Source organism: Lissotriton helveticus, chromosome 6, assembly GCF_964261635.1.
Source record: "Lissotriton helveticus chromosome 6, aLisHel1.1, whole genome shotgun sequence".
NCBI lineage: Eukaryota > Metazoa > Chordata > Amphibia > Caudata > Salamandridae > Lissotriton > Lissotriton helveticus.
In genome coordinates this window covers 30876193-30893919 of record NC_136067.1, presented here as the reverse complement: position 1 = coordinate 30893919, position 17727 = coordinate 30876193, and the positions used below count along the sequence as shown (strand labels likewise).

At 44.7% G+C, this 17727-nt stretch overlaps 1 protein-coding gene across 1 annotated transcript; it reads left to right on the top strand.

The window, feature by feature from the left end:
- The first annotated feature begins 6407 nt into the window (after nucleotides 1-6407).
- On the top strand, nucleotides 6408-16357 carry LOC144762181 (uncharacterized). Its single transcript, XM_078647338.1, has 3 exons — nucleotides 6408-6444; nucleotides 7626-7723; nucleotides 15918-16357. The coding sequence occupies exons 2-3, from the start codon at nucleotides 7651-7653 to the stop codon at nucleotides 16355-16357; spliced, it is 513 nt and encodes a 170-aa protein (XP_078503464.1). The 5' UTR covers nucleotides 6408-6444; nucleotides 7626-7650.
- Nucleotides 16358-17727: the final 1370 nt, after the last annotated feature.

The window sequence follows — 17727 nt, the reverse complement described above, 5'->3', positions numbered from 1 at the left end:
CTGTCTTGTCTGTCAACGGGACAAGATCAGTTGTACTACCGCCGCTTGCTGGTAAAAAGGAGAACCGAGTTGTATCCATCGACCTGGTAAAACCACTGGAGAAGTGTGGCTCAATGGTTAGAGCAGGCAGACCTTGATGCAGAGCTCTGGCCAGGGACCAGGGTTTGATTCCCGCCTCTGCGGGTCTCCGGCTCATTAATTCCCCTGACTGGATATTCTCGCCTCAGTGCCTGTTCTGATCATGGGTCCCACGCTGCAACTCTGGGCAATAGCTTGCTTAGTCTCCACAACGGCCCCAAAAGCGCTGGGATGCCTGGCTGCACCTGGGGGGTGCCCAGGAGTGGACATTTCCCAGGAAAGCCAGGAAGGGTTCCTAAGCGGTATACGGACAGCGCCGGGACACCTTCGGTGGAGGTAGCTGTGCGCTTTACAAATTCCGACATTTACATTTACATTTTACAATCATGTGGCCAATAACAAACAGTAGGCCAAGTGGACTCCCAATGAGTAGCAGAACACCAAGGTTTGCTACCAGTACAGAGGTCCTAACAAAGAGGCTAATCACATTCGAAACGCCTACAGAAGAACAACAAGGACTATGCAACAATGCAATGGAACTTAGACCTCTGAAAACCCAAATAAAAACATTTAGCAGAGACACACCAACCTATAATGAAGTAACAAACGACTATGCAAGAAACAGTAATCCTGAAACAATTGGAACAATAGACAGAACTGCATCCGGCTACTTCATAAACTTCGATGATTCCTCTGAAGGCTTCACTGAATCAAAAACACAGCCATCAACAAAAACCTTTAAAGATAAAGCTAAAGAACTTTTGAAACAACTGAAAGAAACATATCTGATTTCTCCATGGATTGAATTTTGGGTGGGTTTTGGTGCATTTATCCTCATACTCTGGCTCATCATGATACTAACATTGGGACGCTTCATTGAGGGAAAATATGCTAAAATGGACACAGCAAGTCAGAAAATCAACTTGATCCTCAAACCACACACATCTTCACACGTCGAGAAAAGAGAACTTTCTTCAGTCAACTTCACAGCCAATCCTATACCGGGTGGGGTAGCATGGGACAACACTGACTACGAAATCTATGGTCCGGTTGAAATCCTGAAATATCCACACCAAATTAAAATCTCATTAAGTGACTTCGTAAAACCAAGCACATTTGCTGATGATTGGGACTTTGAAAGTATAAACAATATGATGTCTGACTTAGTGATGTCTGCTAAATTTACCAAACATGATTATTTGCAGGGTTCGACAAATTATGATAGTATGTACTGTTATAACCACTATGGTAACCATTTTCTACATAGATCTGCACAACCTAGAAATGTTTTAAATTATAATCAATGGGAACATTGTGCAACCCCTCCAAAAGGAAGCTCAAGAACCGTTTACGACAAATATTCATACTTTTCAGGTTTTAACATAAGTAATGCTGAAACATTTTATTTCAAATTGTCAAATAAGACAGGGACAAAGACCATGATAACCAACACGAAATTGATATATTCAGACTCATTCTTTGAACAAATGAATACCTTTGGTTTTGATTATTGGGACAGAAATGTTGAATTGAAAAGTGTTTGGGGCACAAAAGAATGGCAAGTACAGGGTATAGAATCTTTGTTTAGAGCCTGCATGATCCCAGAACAAATTAGATTTTTAAATGACACTGTTCAACAAACTACCTGTCTTGGCTTAGCCAAAATCAAAGATTTAAACAAACCGTCTATTCCAAAACCAACAATGAACAGCAATAGCTCCACAGACGAAGAGATAGACGTAAATTATGTATTAAACCAAAACAGAACACATCCTGATTGGAAACAGTGGTTGATCTGGCCCACAGATACTAATAACTGTCAAGACAGATTCCTGAACAAAACACAGGGGTTCAAAATGACCAGGCCAGACCCTAGATATCCCCAAAGACATCACCCAGGGATAATAACCACCTACAGTGTGGGCACATTATGCCTTCAATGGCTGCAAACTTCCACACTGGCAGAAATTAAGCAACACCTAACTTTACTTACTGATGGTGCTGACTTGCGTGATTTCATTATGGGACCGCGCAAACAGCGTCAGAAACGTTTCATAGCAGCCTCTGTATATGCAGCATACAACGAGGCCTGGAAGGTTACTCAAATTGAGACAGCAGAAAGAATACGGGAAATTGACCGTATTAATTTGGATAAATCACTTTCTGTAGTGGACAATGGGTTAATGACTCTGTCCTCCAGAATTTTTTCTCTGGACAGCATTGTGTCTTCAGCAATCGACATAATATCGCAAGACTTACTGTTGTTACAACACGGTCAGTCTCAATTGCGTTCTATTGTACAGCTTGGCTGGACGTTACAAAATCTGCGTTCAGGCTATGTGCCTTGGCGTTTAATCAACACAACGTCACTTTTCAATATCTTTAACCTTACTGATAAACAAATCAGTATGGCACAGAAGGGTGCTGATTATACAATCCTGAGCATTGAGAAACTCGAAAGATTACCAGTGACAATGTCAGAACGACCTGTCAGTGAATGGATAATACATGGGATAATTAATATTCCAATATCAACCTTCAGGTTTCAATACTGCCAAAAATATATACAGGCTGGCATGTACGAGAAATTGGGAAAAGGGTACATTAAAACAACATGGAACCTGCCCTATTCACATGCATGTGTCAGTAATAAAGGACAGAAAGTGTTTCTTAGTGGCAATAATTGTGCGATGTCACTAAGCGGTACACTTCTGTGTAACGGAATTAGTTTGCATGGAGCCTGTGAAGGGAACTCAAATAACCTTTCATGTCACCAGCTAGGCACACCTGCTACAGAGATAGAACCATTCTTTCAAAGACTCTACAATGGGAGTTACATTCTAATTGTAGATCGCAGATGCTGTAGTCTTATGCCCGGGACTCCTTATCTCGTAACTACGACTGCGAAGGTCAAGTGCTGTGGACGCTTATTGTTCCCCAGCTCCTTTCCAGACAGGGAGGCAAGGGCATGGCCCAACTTGAAAATTACTTCTATTCGAATAGATACTTTAAGCAGAATGAAAACAGTGCTTCTTCAGACGCCGACAAGGCTCACGTCATCAAAAGAAACGTATGATCTCCTAGTCGCAAGGACGACTGCAGAGATACATTCATTGTTATCGACTAATTCCCCCATACATTTTGCAGAAATCCTGAATGAAATCTTAAATATTTCTGATACCAGTGGAGTCTCAAAAGTATTTAAGACAGTATTTTCGATGGCATTAACACCATTCAAAGCCATACTGGGTATTTTTCCAGATTTCGTCCACTCGATTTTTGGCGGACTTCCCCTCATTTTGGGACTAATTGCAGGAATCCTATTCTTAGTCCTTATATTTCGTTATGGCAAACCATGTCACAGACAAAACACCTGCGACAAGGGAAGAAACAATCCTAGCCATTGGATACCGGGACCGGATATCAAAAATCCTGGGACTATCCCGACTTAGAGACCTGAACATGACTTGGTTTCTTTCATTTCGACCAATGTGGCATCGATGTGTTTTACCTGTATTAAGGTGCCTGCTATGCGGAGAAGAATGCGTGTTAGACACCTGTCTGACGCTACAATCGGATGCGCCAATGGATGCAGAAACATTGTTGAGTCCAACAAAGGCTCATGCTTTGTGCTGCCCTCAACGGCTACCAATCCTGATGACGGCATTCGTGGAAGCTTCACCACTACGATTAAGGGGTAGTGAGGTTCAAAATGAAAGCAGCATCGATCAGGTACGACCTTCTGTCAGCGATCCAAATCAAAATGTCAATGGAGACAATCATGCACACGAATGCATGGTTACACCTATTTCCGAGTTAGTGGAACTCTCCCAGGAAGCTGTTGACAACTTTTTCGAGAGTCTAAATGATATGATGTTCTCACCGGAGCAGAAATAGAGACTTTTGAGCAAGCTCGTACACGGCGTTCCTTGAATTTGACCTTCAACTAGAATAGCAAAATACCATGAACAATTTTCCCTCCAGTTCACGGACAGCAATTTTTTCAGCAGCCCCAAAATATTTTTGCATATTTTTCGGGACACTATCTTCTGCTTAAAGTAAGGACTATTCTTAGAGAACTAAGATTTCTACTTTTAGATAGCTTATAGACATTAGCTGCCCGCTGGTATGTTCATAATTATTTTATTCTGTGATGGAATGGTCTCGAAACTTTTTTCTGTATTAAGAGCCATTTCATGTGTAAATTCTCATATACCATTTAGCAATAATGTATACAAATGCGTGCTTACTTTAGCATTATTTCACAGCTTGAGTGCATACAATACATGTAAATGCTTTTTTTTCCCGTATATTTGATAAATTCAAAATGCATTTATGTATTTTGGGGTGGTAAGGTATACACGATACTCTACAGTATGTTTTACTATGCATAGATTAGTAAATATGTCCATAGTTAGCGTGGAGTGGGTGTGATGTATTCCTATAGGTTCTGTATCGATCCCCCTATTCCTGACCCTATTCTGGTTAACAAACTAACAAGTTAACTTGCAGCCATCCCATGAGGCAGAAAACCCCCATGATGCAGGAACCGTTATCTGATAAAGCCACACTACGGCACAGGAGCGTGTTATCTGATTAGGTCATAACGCTTGCCATCTAATTAGACAAGCGATATTCCTCCAGCCCCTGATAAGGCATACGGAGTTCTCAAAACAAATCAAACCTATGACACCTTGGGACAAACCCTGCGGCCATTGTTTTGATTTCACCGAGAACTTCAGCAAAAGAATGTGCTAACGACCTGGTCGTATGACATCCTTATTGACGTATCTATGTCCATCCTTACGTCAATCTCGGCACCTTAAAGGTATAAATATTACCGATATTGCCCTATGCAAACACACGCGGTGGTGACGAGGACGGAGCAGCCAGACTTGCCGAAGCCCAGAGCAGACCCCGCTGGCGCAGCCCCGCCTTCTTGACGCGCTGAGAACGAGACGCTGTCTTTTCTCCTGCCGAGAAATCCAGCTCCGGCGCTTCCGGGTAGCCCTCTCAGGCAGCCTGGAATATCGAGACCAGAGACGAGAGATACCATCCCTCATCCATCCTAGATTCCAGGTACAGAACTGAATGACCCCTCGCAGAGAATTCTTTAGTCAGTCACTTGGCAAAACAAACTTAACTTAAACTGTAACTTTCTATTCCCGCCCACGTATTAGGCTTAGGTCAGGTACACGGGGTAGGCGTAACTAGAAACACCAGTTGAGTACGATTAGTCAAATGTATGTGTATGTAATATATTTTATTCATTTTAAACCTTCATATGGCTTAGAAACCATATCAATGTTTTTACAGTATTATTTTATACTTCTGCTTTTAATGTATGCACTTTACTTAACCATAAGTATTGCAATAATATCGATCCATTTCTCTTGTACGAGAAAAGAGACTGATCAATAAATAACATCTTTTATTGAACACGCCCGTCTCTTCCTTTTCTCTACAATCTGGTGAGACTAAGAATGCACGTACTGACTGAGTAAAATAAATTGCCTTTTGTTTTCACACGACTCTAGAGATACACTCTTGATTAGGGGAGAGCAAAGTTGTCATGTTCTATGGTTGTCAGAAACTAAATCCCTTCTTGTCTATCCAGGGAGGTTCAACTCCTCCTTGCCTATTCGAGAAAGTTTCTAGTGAACTCTGAGCTAGCTGGCAAACCCAAAACTTTAAGTCTAATATCGACAGTAGTAGACCTAGTTAACGTCTGGTCTAGGCCTATACTATTGAAGGTATTATTCCAATGCGCAGAGCCTATTGGGATAATAGGAACTACACTACAATATATCTGCAGTTCTCTCCTAGCTCGAGATGATGGTATCCTTTATTTAGGTCAAGATGGGAAAACAGAGCAAACAGGCGCTGGACAAGTTTCCCTGCGTCGGCGCTGCGGCGGTGCGCGGTCTAGGGCCCGCCCCAACCAAGCAGTGGTGCTTGTGCACTCCCTTCTGGCTTACCCCATGCTGCCATCATACTTGAGGTACTCCGTGGTAAACAGCATATGGTAGCCAAAGGCATTGAATGAGGCAACATGTGTTGCCAGTATTGTGTTTCTTTTGTTTAGAATGCCCTCTGTTCTTTATTTCCTGCGCAATTCGTTGAAGGTTAAAGTCCCAGCTGCCCTGGAGGCGTTGATCTTGGGCGTGGCAGCGTTCTATAAAGAGTGGCCTGACCCCGTGGAAACCAATCTCTATTCAAACTCTCTTGCCGGTCTAGGAGCTCTGGTCTTTCCTGCAGCGTCATCTGGCGAAATCTTGAAACATTGTGCTGAGGCGCCTTCTCCTTCCTGACAGCTCCTGTGATCCTCGCCAGCTGAATTTCTCTTTCCGACAGGTGAGAATCCAAGTAAGCACTGAGCGCCCATTTGAGCCGGAGGCTAGCAAATTAATGTTTTATTTATTATAGTGAAACAGTGCGCTGGACCGTTGATGTATTCAGCCATAATTACATCATGTAGGCCTCCAGAGAGAGCTAAGATACTCTTATATTTCTGGGCAACTGAGACGAGCCTAGGGCTCGAGGCTGATTTATGCTTATCACTGGGAAATATCCGAGTGATTTATAGAGTGTATGAGCAGGACTAAGAGTGGTGGCACCTTTTGTCTGGCGCGACCGGGGTGAAGGATACTGAGTTGGCCTCCACGTCTCCGAGTGATTGTGCACGTGACATGAGCCGTCATCATATTCTGGCCTAACATTGTGCAACAGAAAACATACGAAAGCTATCAAGCGTCAATGTGAGCTATCAAGAACCAAAGCCCATCTTTATGTCATCTTATGTTTATTATCTCACTTTATGTTTAAATCTTTTTCATTAGAAAACCACCAGATGATAACTGTACATGCGCCTCGCAGAGGCCAGATTGCCCGACCGAGCCATGCAGGGCCCGTTATGCTTATGTCTGGATTTCCAATCAAGAAGAAAGAGCCCCCCCCCAAAAAAAATCAAACATCCCACCCCCCCACCCCTGTCCCCAAAGCACAGTCAGAAAAAGAAAAGTAGGAAAGACAAAATAAGAAAGAGGTTCCTGTCTCTAGTGCGTCAAAAAAGTTGTTACCTGGGGGTGATCAGTATAGTGATTTCAAGGGTTGTCCGTAGGTTGGCTCAAGTGGAGGAGGCGAAGAGAGCTCGGGCAGGGCAGCTCTCGGAAGTCTTGGGCGAGAAGTGCCAAAAAGTGTTGCCAGATTTCCCCGTAGGATGGGCCCTTCCCTGCTAGGTTCAAGGAGATGCGTCCCATTCCAAGGATGTCCAGAGGCGTTGGAGCCATTCTGAGTGATTGGGGATGCGGGCCTTTGCGCGATCTTCGCTATAAAATATTTGCCAGCCATATCTTTAATTGTGAATGAGGTACATTTAGGCATTTATACAGTAAGAGTCAGCTAGAAAAGCAGAAAATTGTTGTGCGCTGTCAAACTCTGAGATCCAATATACATCTTTTAAGTGGTAAAAGGGTTTTGGGGAAAAAGTCACTTTCCAATGTCTTTTGGAAGAAATTGACTAAATCATTGTATTTTTTTCCCCTCAGGAATTCAGTGCTTTCCCTTGGCGGTATGGGAGTCTTTGCTACAATGTTCGTGTTGATTCTGTGCTCTGTGAATGCACACTCATCTCACAGGAAGATCGGTAGGTTATTAGCTGATCAATGGTATTGCGTGTTCCTCGTTCACCAAGGTTAGCGCTGCGAAACGTTAGCTAGAGCGTGTGTGCAGAATCTCAGGGCTTCATCAGGGCCGCACAGCTTACTTCAATAAGATGTCAACTGGATCAAACCTTGAGACGGCTGGAGCGCCATGGGACAACTGCACATCTGCATTCAGAAATCACGGAATGATTTGCTAAAAATAATCTTGAATATATAGAATTGGCTGCTCAGTGGCACTTTGGTATCTTCAGATTTCTGTAGCTACTTTTCACAAATCGCAATAGGCTCAAAAAGTTCTTGTTTATCAATCAGGTTTCTTGTAAAGCGCTACTATTCACCAGTAAGGGCCTCAAGGTGCTGAGTGAGGGGGGTGTATCGGCTGTTCAGTCGAAGAGCCGGGTCTTGAGGTCCTTCCTGAATTGAGGTGCACATCTCCAAAGGCACTCTAGCAGACATCTTAGTAAACATGGCTAAATCATGAAGTAAGCAAAACAATGAGCACAAAACATGTTACCAGTGAAATGCTTGTGGCAGAAAGAAAGAGTCTAGTTTAATCTAAAAGGGGAGTGAACATCATGGAAGTACTGTCAGCAACAAGTAGGGCGAGAAGAGGCATTTGAGGAAAAGCAGAAGCTGGCCAGCAGGGGGGCAGTTCACAGATGGGCAGAGGTGCACACCATCTACTAAACGTGCATCTGCCCATACTGCACAATATTGATACGATATTCGTGTTGATTCTGTGCACGGTAAAGGCTGCACACTCATCCAGCTTTGTATGATGAAAGCTTAGCTCTCCCTGTGCTGAATTACTGATGAGCACAAGCACTTTGGATATTTCATAATCATGTTCAGCACACATCCATGCTGCTGGTTGACATGGTTGGCATGCCATCCTGTTAAAAGGGAAGCACTTGTGCCCTTGGGCTTATGGAACATCAGTACTGAAACAATAAAGCAAGGTTTATCTAGCCATCCACCCATCCTAAGTGAAGGCACATCTCACGTGGATGTGAATGTGCACAATTATTAAGATGTCTCAAGATATGTTTGGGTCCCTCTCCTGTCCTGAGGTATCCTCTGCATTTTGGGATGTGTGGCCCTTCCTTTATAATGAGCAAAGTAAAAGCTACTTTGCAACCAAAGTGTCAAAGCTGTACAGCAAAAAACAATTCTCACCGAACAGACGACAACTTTAGTTTTTACAGCATGCATCCTTGTGCTACACCACAATATATTTCTATGACAGTGTGTGTACTACAGGAAAGTTCTGCAACATCCAGAGATGTTACGCTCTTGCTGTGTGTCAGCCCATGAAACCAAATCAGTAGTCCCAGTTGGACCAGGCTGCAGCGTAACCCATGCATTTCTTCATTTCTGGACCAGCATCTCTCATCACCTCTAACAACAGTATAGCACTGTGGCGCTTACTTAATGTGGCCATCCTTTTCGTCCAGTGTTGAGATTCCATCGACTGCGCGTTGTTGTTTCATAGTATTTGGTTTGTAGGGGTAGGAGAGACTTAGAGTCAAGATACTCTTAAGGATAGTCTCAAACTGATACCTGGAGATGGGCAGATAATAGTTACGGGGAGAGTGGGCTTCCATTTCACGTGCCTCCTCTTGATGCTCCGTAAACCACTGAAGGTTGCATTGAAACCCAGGTACAAAGACCACACGAGGGAACTCTAGTTGGTATGGAGTCATACATAATTGTGGACAGTAATTGCTAAACAGGAAACCTAGGTGCATATTCTCAAGGACTCATTGCTGAGTTATTAGCACTTCAGCGGCAAAAGTGGTGATAGACTATACGCACCTTTCCCAAGCTGGTGCAAACTGCCTATATCGCCAGTTTCTCAGCTATAGCTGCTGCATAAAACACCGCCATGGATGACAGTGGCAACTAACGCTAATGATATGCAGAGTAGGCGTTCCAGTGCAAAAACGAACTAAAACACCACTTCACGATATTCTCAACGACCAGCCAGATCGGTGATGCGAGCCAAAAACACGCAATAAGGCACGTTAGTAGCAGGGATTCAACACCTGCCTTTGACTGGTGTTAAGCAGGACGACAACCTGCAGTATGAAAGGGAACCCTGCCCAGAGCCACATCTGAAGACCAACACATGTCATGGAGTTACTGATCATGAAGCTCAGAGACCCAAGAGGGCCACAACAGGTTGAAGGTACATAAAAGAACATAAGAGCTGTCTGAGCCCGTGGATTAGGAAGTGTCAGTGCTTAATTTGTAAAATATTAAGTGCAGGTGCTCTAATTTTTTGGGAGGACACATGCACTTCCCCGGCCTTGCCCACTTCATTCTGTGGTCCCACCTACTTCCGTTATCGCTCCACCCACATCCTCAAGCCTAAACACATCAAAGCCACTTCCTCACTCCTTAAGTTCCACAAGAAGCTTAAGACACATAAGCAATTTGGGCCTCTCATCTACATACCTGCCCAAGTGCCTGGATACCCTCTTTGGTTATTAGTGCACTATACAAACCAACATAACATAGTATAATATAAAATATCGAAAGCCTGTGACAATAACCTAAAAGTGAACTCAAATTAGAGAATGTGTGTAAATCTCAAAATTCATCTTTAGTAAAGGTCATTTGAGGACTTGATGCAGTTTTACAAACTAAAGAGAAAGGAAGGGATAAAAGAAGGAATATGTTACAGAAAGCAGCAACAAAGGCAGGAAAGGAAGTACTGCAATGAGTAAATAAGTAAGTAATGGATGAAAGAAAAAGTAAATAAGAAAAGAATGTGAAAGGAATAAAGGAAGGGATATAGAGAGAAAGGAAGTGAACGATGTGCAATGGATGAAGCGAAAGAAAAAAGGAAAAGAGGAAGAAAAGCTGATGGAAGGGTTGAGGATAAGAAAGGAAGACATTAAGGAAGAGATGAAGAAAGTAAGGAATGAATGGAGGAAGAAGAAAGAAATGCACCAAGGGAGGAAGGATGGATGGGGAATGAATGAGGGTGTAAGGAAGCAAGAATGGAAAGAGGAAAGGCAGCAAGGCTGGAGCTGCTGAGGAAGAGAGAAAGGAAAGGAAAAAGATGGGACAAAGGAAAGAAAGTAGATCATGGGAATCGATACGAGTATGAAAAGTACTGGTCAAGGTGGGACAGATGGAACAATGACTATGTAATATTGAAAAGAAATAAAAAACATAAAAGATTAAAATACATGTCTGTCACCTTATCACACCATGTGTGTTTGCAAAGCACATACTCACTCACCAGAGTGGGACTTAACACCTAATTAAAAATGTAATTCAAACTCAATGGCACTAATTTTATCAACCTCAGAAAAAGGAAAGACTGAGTGCCACACCATTATTTAAATGTATGACCAAGATCAAAGTGGGATGGGAGGAGCTGAGGAAAACGACACGGCAGAGGTTGTACTCGCTTTTTCCGCAAGATTCCCTGTTACATAAGCGCAGGCATTGGCGGCTTAATTAGAAGGCGATGTTATTTGTCCCTATTTTCTTCCCATTGTCTTTTGTGATTTGTTTTTTATGACAAATCAACTCGGCTGGAGAAGCTCGAGGTAAGAGTACAGGTAAGTGTGGCGAAGTAAACACAGGCCACCGCCAAACACGTAAAGGGGGAGATAAATGGAAACCAGGCCAACCAGAATGCTGACCAGCCAGCACTACGGACCCAGCAGCCCACTCTAACTCAAGAATACTCTGAGTATCCAAAGCCACTACGACTCCCCAGTGACACCACTTTGATACCCTCTGCATGCTGCAGCTACAATCACAGCCCCCCTCTGCCCTCGCTAGCACCTTGTCCAACAGCCTGAAACACCGCCCACTAAGCACCACTGTGCACTACCACACCTCACAATGCCTGATTCAACAGGGTTTCGCATGCACCCGTATACATATAACTTCATCTTGTGGAATCCTCCCCATTACTCTGTGATATGACCTCGGCAGTGTCCCAGATGAGGGAATCTGGTAGCCAACAGCAGTAGGCGTGCTTTTGGTAGCTGACTCCTCCGCGCACCAGTGCGCTCCCAAGATACTCCCGACCCCACCCCACTACTCACAATCGAGAGACCCCCACCCACTCACAAAAGAAGCAGGGTGGCTGAGAACGCAGCAGCCAAGCCTCGAACCATAACGGCTTAGCTCGAGTCAGCAAGTTTTAGAGGCTAGGTGGACTGGAGCTAATAGTTTTTGAGGGGCAAAGGCAGGGGGCAGCGGGGACCAGAAGGCTGTAATCTTAAACGCCAAATAACAGAAGGCAAGGCGGACGGCTTGAAGGCTTCGGGGCACAACGAGGAATGGGAGCATGGAAAAAGCTGCTGGAATCACTGGGACGCGCGTGCACTCTCTCTCCTCCCATCAACCTAGGTCAGGACGATCGGTGATTGTGTGTATGCAGTGTTAGGGACCCGGCCTGGGGTGTTACTGCTGGGGAATTAATTACAAGGCGGACTGCCGGCCCCGCAGATTCCATCAGAAATTAGAAATAACTGGCAGGCAGACTCACAAACAGTGAGCCCTACTTCAGCCAGTTATTTTCTCATTTCCATTTCCCCCAAATTTCAATGAAGCCTGAAAATGGCTGTGTTGCAATGATGGAAGGTCCAGAGGTGGTAGGTTTCAAGTAGGTATTTATTGTAATACAGAGTTACATAGGTATGATGTTGAAGCCAGGATAGAAAAGTAGGCCAGTAAGTATCTCTGTAAATATGCCCCTCCTGGCAGCTCAGCCTTCAGTCACCAACTGAATCAGTTCACCCATCCAACATTCCATGACATATACAACATTCCACAAAGACAGGCTAGAGAGCAGAGGAAGAAAGAGGAAGGAGAAATCACCATACAACAGGCTGGGCCTGGGCAACCACAGTCTGCTGTTGTAGTAGTAGCAGCACTGCTGTAGGTAAAGTTAGTACCAGCGGCCCCCTGTACCGTACATCGTCGTTACCTGTGGGCGTAGCGTAGGCCGGGCGGCAGGGACTCGGGACACGATGACGACACACTGGCTTCCCCGGCGGGCCTGCACTGCCTTTAATACCTGATTAGGCAGGCCCGCCAGGCTGATCGAGGCTGCCAGCTGCCCTCAACACTCCGCAGGCCGACTTGGCGTTGACGATGGCAGGTCAAGTAGAGCTGTGCTGCTGCTTTCGCTGTGATGGTTATGCTGGGGCGTTGTAGTGGCAATGTGAAATAAACAAAATCTGCGCACGTTGCCGTAGCTGCACAGCCCCTACCCAATCCTGACCAAATCCAGCCCAAATTTCGACCCGCCCACCTATAGGCAATTTAGTGGCACTCAGGGTCAGGCACTGGCAACACTGACGGACGTGACGTTGGAACCTCTAAGGCAGGGCCGCCAGCTGGTGAGGCGCGGAGCGCAGTGCGCGCGCCAACTTCAGCACATTTAAAATGTATTTATATCAGGACTGTTGTACTCTGCAATTGGAGGTAAATGGTAATGCAGGAATCTCTTCCTCTGGTGGGGGTGGGGGTGGGGGGGGGGGACTCAGCTCAGGTCGGGAGATCAGCAAAACACGCCGGCTGCACAAACTTTAGGTAAACAAAATAGATGAAATGTGATGTACCGAGCGTCACTGTGCCAGCCAGAGTCATAGACCCGGCCCTATCAATTAAGTGCCGGTGCTAAGCACCGGAAAGCACCGGCACAAATTAAGCACTGGGAAGTGTGCATCTTCAAAGAAAAAAAGTTTCCCAAGCCTAATTTACTTTCCACATGGCTCCAAAATGGAATAAAGTCTCAGGCCAATTGGTGCTCTGCAGCAGCCCAGTGAGATGATTTATGAGTGTGGAAGAAGCAACATCTCTAGCAGAGTTGGAGTGCAGCATCCTGCACTTCCCCAGTGTAATAAATGCAACTAGTTGCGAACACAGGGGATACAACTAAACCAGCTTCATAAAGCTTTTAGTCAAACACTGGGGAGTCGCTGTTGCTGTTGCTGTGCTTTGGGAAAGGAGAGCTGGAGTAACACAGGAGAGCATGGGTGGAAGGGATGTGTGGGATAGAGCATGAACACACATGCACTCCCATAGGGTGCTCAGAGGAAAAAAGAAGTTCCTTGATGTCAAGCTGTGGAAGGTTACAAATATCCAAAATAAAAATGAATGTAAAAAAGCAAAGATCCACGGGAGGGAGAATAACAAGAGGAGGAAGGAAAATTGTTGCATAAGAAGCAAATATATTAGATTGACAAACAAGAAAGCTAAACAATGACCAGCAGTGGGCCTACTGTAAGTTTTGGTATTCTCTACATGTCTGTCGATGACAGTAGCCCCTGCCTAAAAGTGTGACATGACTCTTCATGAGAGGAGATTGCCATGTTTTCCCAACTTGGCTACCTTTCTAAAATGTCTGCCTTACTTCTCAAAGTACACCTAAACTGTGTTTAGGGCTCGCCTATTAATATCCCGCAGTGTAACCAAGAGCTCAAACCATCAGGCGGATCAAGCGAATTTCTGCGGATTTCCAACAATTCACGATCACAAGCACGCGCATTTCCCCACCTCAATGCCATCAGCCTCCCTCCCACAGGCCTCCCTTCTCCTCCCCCCTAATTGCTTTTTTTTTCACGGCCGCCAGGCCGTGAGCTACTTCAAAGGGTTCGGCTGCCCCGCCCCCTGCAATGCCCAGAGCTTGTTGTTTCTGAGCTCTTGCTGTGCTCGTTTCCTTTTCTTTGCTCTCTCTGCAAGGTATACAGTACTCAATCTGTCTTTCACCTAGTTCCTCTGTTCATCTTTCTTGTGCGCGCATGTAAGTAAGGCTGTGCTAGTTTTCTCTATTTGGCCCTTCCGGTGCCGGTAGCTGCACTCATGCCCTCCTGCTCCCATTTCCGGTCATCAGTTAATCCTGTGCTCGTTTCTTTTTCTCCTCTCTCCATTACGTTTCCAGTACCGAATGTGTGCCCATTCCCTCCGCTGAGATGTTCCTATGTGTATGTTCACTGAATCCTGCAACACACGTACTGCTCTTTCTGTGCTCTTTTTGTCCTTTCAAAAGTTTATCTCTCCAAATGTCCGATTCCTTTGCTCAGACCTTTCTGGTACAGTTTCCTATTCAACACTCTCCCTCCTCTGCTCCCAGTGCTCTGTTTTTATACATTCATTTGCTGTGCTCAACACTTCCTACTTGTTTAATTAATCCTGCCGCAACAGTTGCCTGCACTTAACTATTAAAGCATCTATTTTCTGTGCTCAATTCTTGTTTTTTATTATGCATCAAGCTCCTAAACCAAACGTGCCTTCCTGGTACGTCATGGTGCTGGAGTCGATAAAAAGGGACTGGTATTTATCAGACAGCATTAAGCCCGAAAAAGTGGCCTAGTGCTGCTTGATAAATAACACGCAGGCTTCTGTGCCATCGGAGCATCACAAAAAGTGACGTTCCGGAGGCGCAAGGGGCTCGTACATAAGGCCCTATATATTTTTTGATAACCTACATCATAAAAGTGCCTGAATACCTCTGAAATAGGATGTACTGCTGGACATCATTGTTGGCATGGTGGGCGCTTATAGAGCTGATCCTTTTTTTTTTTTTTTTTTTTTGCCCTCCTGGAATTTATAATAGCAAGGAGTCACTCTAATGTGCCCTATCATAAAGAGATGAGCCATGTTCAAGACCTATTTCAAATGGGTGCTTGTAGTGAATTGTGTATTTGTGCTCCTGGACATTGTCTCAGTATGAAGCTGCCTCCTTGTGCTCTATTGTATCCAGATGCAATACGACTTTCATTTGTATCCCACTTGTACTGTAGTGAACCCTGTATCTTTTTTATTGAACATGCACATTGCCTGTGTGTTATCAGTGATGCTTTGCTACTGTGTACTTTTAAGGGTGTCTGAACCACAATGAAGTTGTTAGATGACTGATGATGAGTTGCGTGTCTCATGTGTCTTGGTGTGACCCTTTTCTTCTATACTTTATTAAATTAAGGGAGAGGTGCTCAATATATTCTAAAATTATCCTGCACTTGCTATTTCAAATGGGGATTTTATTCATTTTGTAAAATCTTACCAATCCGTCTGTGCCGCTTGCGTGCTTGATGGAGTGTGCATGCGACACTCAGAACATTGCAACTCTGAGATACTGTAGGATGCAAAGTACATTCCTTGCTGTTCTTTAACTCAATTCTACCCGTGTCTGCTTTGCAGGTCTCCACCGTCGTGCCGTTGATTCGTGCAACTGTGTTTATCAAAACGGAGGCTGTGTGATAGCGGCAGCGCCCCCGCGCAACAAGGCCTGCACCTGCATACTCAACAAGAAGACCTGTGTAGGGAAAATCCGAAAGTGTGTCCAACCCGATGCGTTCTTTTGTACCTACCCAGATACATCTCTGGGCACCTGCCTCCAGGGGGCTGGTGACTGTGAAGGATATTCTGACAGATGTCACTGCGAGTATGTCTATAAATGGTTAGCTGGCTGTAAAATCACTGTTCCCGCCATACCCCATACTGCCTGTCAGTGTAGAATAGGATGGATCACATGTGACGGGAAGATAGGGCTGTGCAAAAATCAGCATTCCACATTCTGTGATAAACCTGATACAACTAAGGAGTCTTGTTATATGGGGAGCGGGTCCTGTCTATACTGACAAAACACAGGTGCGCAGGGACAGTGCCTCCTACATGAATCGTCCCCAACAAGCGCTGTCTTACGCTGCCCGACCAGTGATTCTGTGATCGATTCATGAACCTTCTTGTAGTGTCCTTTCCAAGGAAGTATACACCATTCTAAATAAATGCTTCATGTGCACATTAATCATATGATCTGCGAAATGCCCACCTGCAATCCAATCTAAACCTGATCTAAATCGGCCATTTCTCCGAGTCAAGTCTTCTATGTCTGAAAAGATCTCAATTTGGGAATCCCAATACCAGCAATGCGTGGAAAAGCTGTTTTTGTTTGATCTCAGTGTTTTGACTTAAAAATGCCACCACTTTCTGGGACTCATTCACAAGAAACTGCAGCCAGGCGTCACTTTACTTGTGTCTGCGGCAAAATAGCTTAGAATGCCACGGATGCGCCCTATTTATGATACGGCTCCCCATGGCGCAAGGAAGCCGATGCAACAACAGCAGTGCGTCAAATAAGTGAGGCAGCGTCACTTCAGTTTGACGCAAGTAGCCTACGCTCCGGACATCAATGTGTGAGAGCATCAAAGGGGACAAATTTACCTTCCACTCTAACATATTGGTCCTGAATGTGACGCATAAAAGTGCGCATATCGGCCACTTGTATAAATTGAAAACTAACACAGCTGATTCCAACGCAGGCAAAACAGATGTAACCCAAAAGAAAGTGACGCATTGTTGGCACAAGGGGCTTGTAATTGAGCCCCTTTGGGCCTCATTTATGAAAAGTGACACATCACTGCGTGAAAACAGTGATACGTCACTTTTCATTCTGCCCTCCTTGCGACACCAATGATGCGTCATACTTACCATATGACGCATCATGTCACAAAGAGTTACAGATGTCAGTATTTCTGATGTATCTGTAGACGCAAAAATGATGCATTGCTAAAGTGTGTCACAAAAGTGACGCAACTCCAGCAATAGGTCATTTCATTTGGGCAAGTCCGTTGTGAAATGTGCCTGTGTCAGTCTTACGCCTGCCAGGAGGCAGGTGTAAGATATTGACACATTTGCGTCCTAGAAGTGGCGCAGTGAAAGCTCATAGACTTCACTGCATCACTTCTGCGACCCTCTCTTGCGTTGGAACGCCCACCCTGCTTACATTGGCGCAGGTATAAAGTGGCGCAGGGGTTTACAAACTGACGCATCTCGGTAGATGCATCACTTTGTAAATTCGGTGCAACAAGGCTCATTTCTTACGCCGCTGGTGCGTACAAAAACTGACGCACCAGCGGCGCAAGAATTGACGCAAGGGCTCATAAATAGGACCCCTTTTAGTTTAACTCTAAGAATAACTGATTTAATTGTAAAAAGACCCAGACATAAC

Coding starts and splice junctions, on each gene's coding strand:
- LOC144762181 (XM_078647338.1), top strand. CDS start 7,651: ATGGGAGTCTTTGCTACAATGTTCGTGTTGATTCTGTGCTCTGTGAAT. Junction 7,724..15,917: donor CTCATCTCACAGGAAGATCG/GTAGGTTATTAG, acceptor TCTGCTTTGCAG/GTCTCCACCGTCGTGCCGTT.